The 2,683-nt window shown below is 59.9% G+C and overlaps 1 protein-coding gene across 1 annotated transcript; it reads left to right on the top strand.

Moving 5' to 3' along the window:
- The first annotated feature begins 724 nt into the window (after positions 1-724).
- LOC104963287 (spore wall protein 2-like) lies at positions 725-2,478 on the top strand. The gene is made up of 2 exons (XM_010791856.1): positions 725-1,122; positions 2,314-2,478. Exons 1-2 carry the CDS (start codon positions 782-784, stop codon positions 2,354-2,356), a joined length of 384 nt encoding a protein of 127 aa, XP_010790158.1. The 5' UTR covers positions 725-781; the 3' UTR covers positions 2,357-2,478.
- Positions 2,479-2,683: the final 205 nt, after the last annotated feature.

Raw genomic sequence — 2,683 nt, 5'->3', positions numbered from 1 at the left:
AGAGAGGAACACCAACAGTGGCAACATGCACCAGCGCTCGATTTCAATCGCTGTTCCACCTGAACCTCCCAGTTGTAGCACTCTCCGTCTTGCGTTAATACATTAGTGGTCCTGTGATGAGCCTGATACAACACACGATTGTTACTGACAGCCAGTCAGCTCGGATCTATTTGGGTATCAGACATATGGAGTCTTGAGAAAAGAAGATTCCACTCTCTCCTCTTGCTCAGCATCACATTTCATTGATCATACCAACACTTCAGTCCCTCTGGAAGAGTGTACCAGACACAGATTCACAGACTGACAGAAATAAAGTACTTACTTTGAACCCAATGGACCTGTACGTCTTGTCATATTCAAGAAGCAATACGGAAACTTGAATCCATTCTTTTACATGAACATGCAAGTGAAAGGAGGGTTGTCAGGAGCAATACATGTCACGGTGTGTGTAGGAAGCAGGACCCAAATGCAGATATAAACTGAAAAAGTCCTTTATTTCAAGACTATATGGTACAAACAAAGACAAAACAGAACACTCACCGAAGAACTAGTCATGACACAAGACGAACCGACAAAAACAGACAGAAAACCCAGAACTTAAAATACACACAAGACTAATCACACAACAAGACATAGGTATCACTAGACCACCAGGGTGGGTGGAGGGGGTCAGGAGGACGGGACTGAGCTGACCGACCAGGGGCACAGCAGAGGACCAGCAAGGCAGAAGCCGAGAAGGGAGACTCAGGCGGACCGCCCGGGGGCAAGGCAGAGTCCAAGGATGGGGTCTCGGGTGGACGGCCCGGGGGCAAGGCAGAGTCCAAGGATGGGGTCTCGGGCGGACGAAGGCCGCCGCGGGCGAACTCAGGGGGCCGAGCATGAGAGCAAGGACCGCGGCCGGAAAAGTCAGGGGGCCGATCATGAGGGCGAGGACCGCGGCCGGGAAAGTCTGGAGGCCGGGCTTGAGGGCGAAGACAGCGGTACTCAGGGGGGCGGGCTCGAGGGCGAAGACCGCGGCTCTCAGGGGGCCGGGCTCGAGGGCGAAGACCGCGGCTCTCAGGAGGCCGGGCTCGAGGGCGAAGACTGCGGCTCACAGAGGGCCGGGATCGAGGGCGAAGACTGCGGCTCTCAGGGGGCCGGGATTGAGGGCGAAGACTGTGGCTCTCAGGGGGCCGGGCTCGAGGGCGAAGACCAGACAGCTCCAGAGGCCGAGCAGAGCCCGGTGTTGGCCGAACAGGAACCGGAGCCGGTGGGATAGGCCTCGGCAGGATCCCCCACGGAAGAGGACCAGGAGTTGGCAGGACCCCCGGCGAGACAGATGATGGCGGGGACTCCAACGGAACAGGACAAGGGGTTGGCAGTACCCCCGGCAGAAGAGTTGTCGGCGGGACCCCCAACGCAACAGGACCAGGAGTTGGCAGGACCCTCGGCAGGACAGGAGATGGCGGGGCCTCCAACGGGACAGGACCAGGAGTTGGCAGGACCCTCGGCAGGACAGGAGATGGCGGGGCCTCCAACGGAACAGGACAAGGGATTGGCAGGACCCCCGGCAGAAGAGCAGACGGCGGGACCCCCAAGGGAACAGGACATAAGGTTGGCAGGACCCCCAGCGGAACCTCCAACGGCACACGAGTAGGGACTTGAGTGGAGACTCGAGAGGAAACTTGAGAATTGACTTGAGAGATGACTCGAGAGGGGACTTGAGAGGGAACTCGAGAGGGTACTTGAGAAGAGACTTGAGAGGTAACTCGAGAGTGGACTCGAGAGGGAACTGGAGGGGAGACTTGAGAGGAGACTTGAGACGGTTGGTTCGCCAACAGAACATGAGGGGCTGGAGTCGGCTGGAGAGCCAACAGGAGACGAGGTGCAGGAGTCGGCCGGTACGCCGACAGGACTCGGGGAGCTGGCGTCGGCTGAAAAGCCAACAGGAGACGAGGTGCTGGAGTCGGCCGGTATGTCGACAGGACTCGGGGAGCTGGCGTCGGCTGAACAGCCAACAGGAGACGAGGTGCTGGAGTCGGCCGGTATGTCGACAGGACTCGGGGAGCTGGCGTCGGCTGAACAGCCAACTGGAGACGAGGAGCTGGGGTCGGCCGGTATGCTGACAGGACTCGGAGAGCTGGTGTTGGTCGGTACGCCGACAGGACTCGGGGAGCTGGCGTTNGAAGAGGAAATAGGATTGGCAGGACCCCGGCAGAAGAGTAGACGGCGGGACCCCCAACGGGACAGGACATAGGGTTGGCAGGACCCCCGGTAGAAGAATAGTCGGCGGGACCTCCAACGGGACAGGACACAGGGTTGGCAGGACCCCCTGCAGGAGAGTAGTCGGCGGGGCCTCCAACGGCACAGGACATAGGATTGGCAGGACCCCCGGCAGGAGAGTAGACGGCGGGACCTCAAACGAGACAGGACAAGGAGCTGGCAGGACCCCCAGCGGAACCTCCAACGAGACAGGACATAGGGTTGGCAGGACCCCCGGCAGAAGAGTAGTCGGCGGGGCCTCCAACGGCACAGGACATAGGGTTGGCAGGACCCCCGGCAGGAGAGTAGACGGCGGGACCTCCAACGAGACAGGACAAGGAGCTGGCAGGACCCCCAGCGGAACCTCCAACGGGACAGGACATAGGGTTGGCTGGACCCCCGGCAGAAAACTAGTCGACGGGGCCTCCAACGGCACAGGACA

Source organism: Notothenia coriiceps, unplaced genomic scaffold (assembly GCF_000735185.1).
Source record: "Notothenia coriiceps isolate Sejong01 unplaced genomic scaffold, NC01 NC01_scaffold00035944, whole genome shotgun sequence".
Taxonomy (NCBI): domain Eukaryota; kingdom Metazoa; phylum Chordata; class Actinopteri; order Perciformes; family Nototheniidae; genus Notothenia; species Notothenia coriiceps.
The sequence above is the reverse complement of the archived record's forward strand: the minus strand, read 5'-3'. Positions and strand labels throughout refer to the sequence as shown.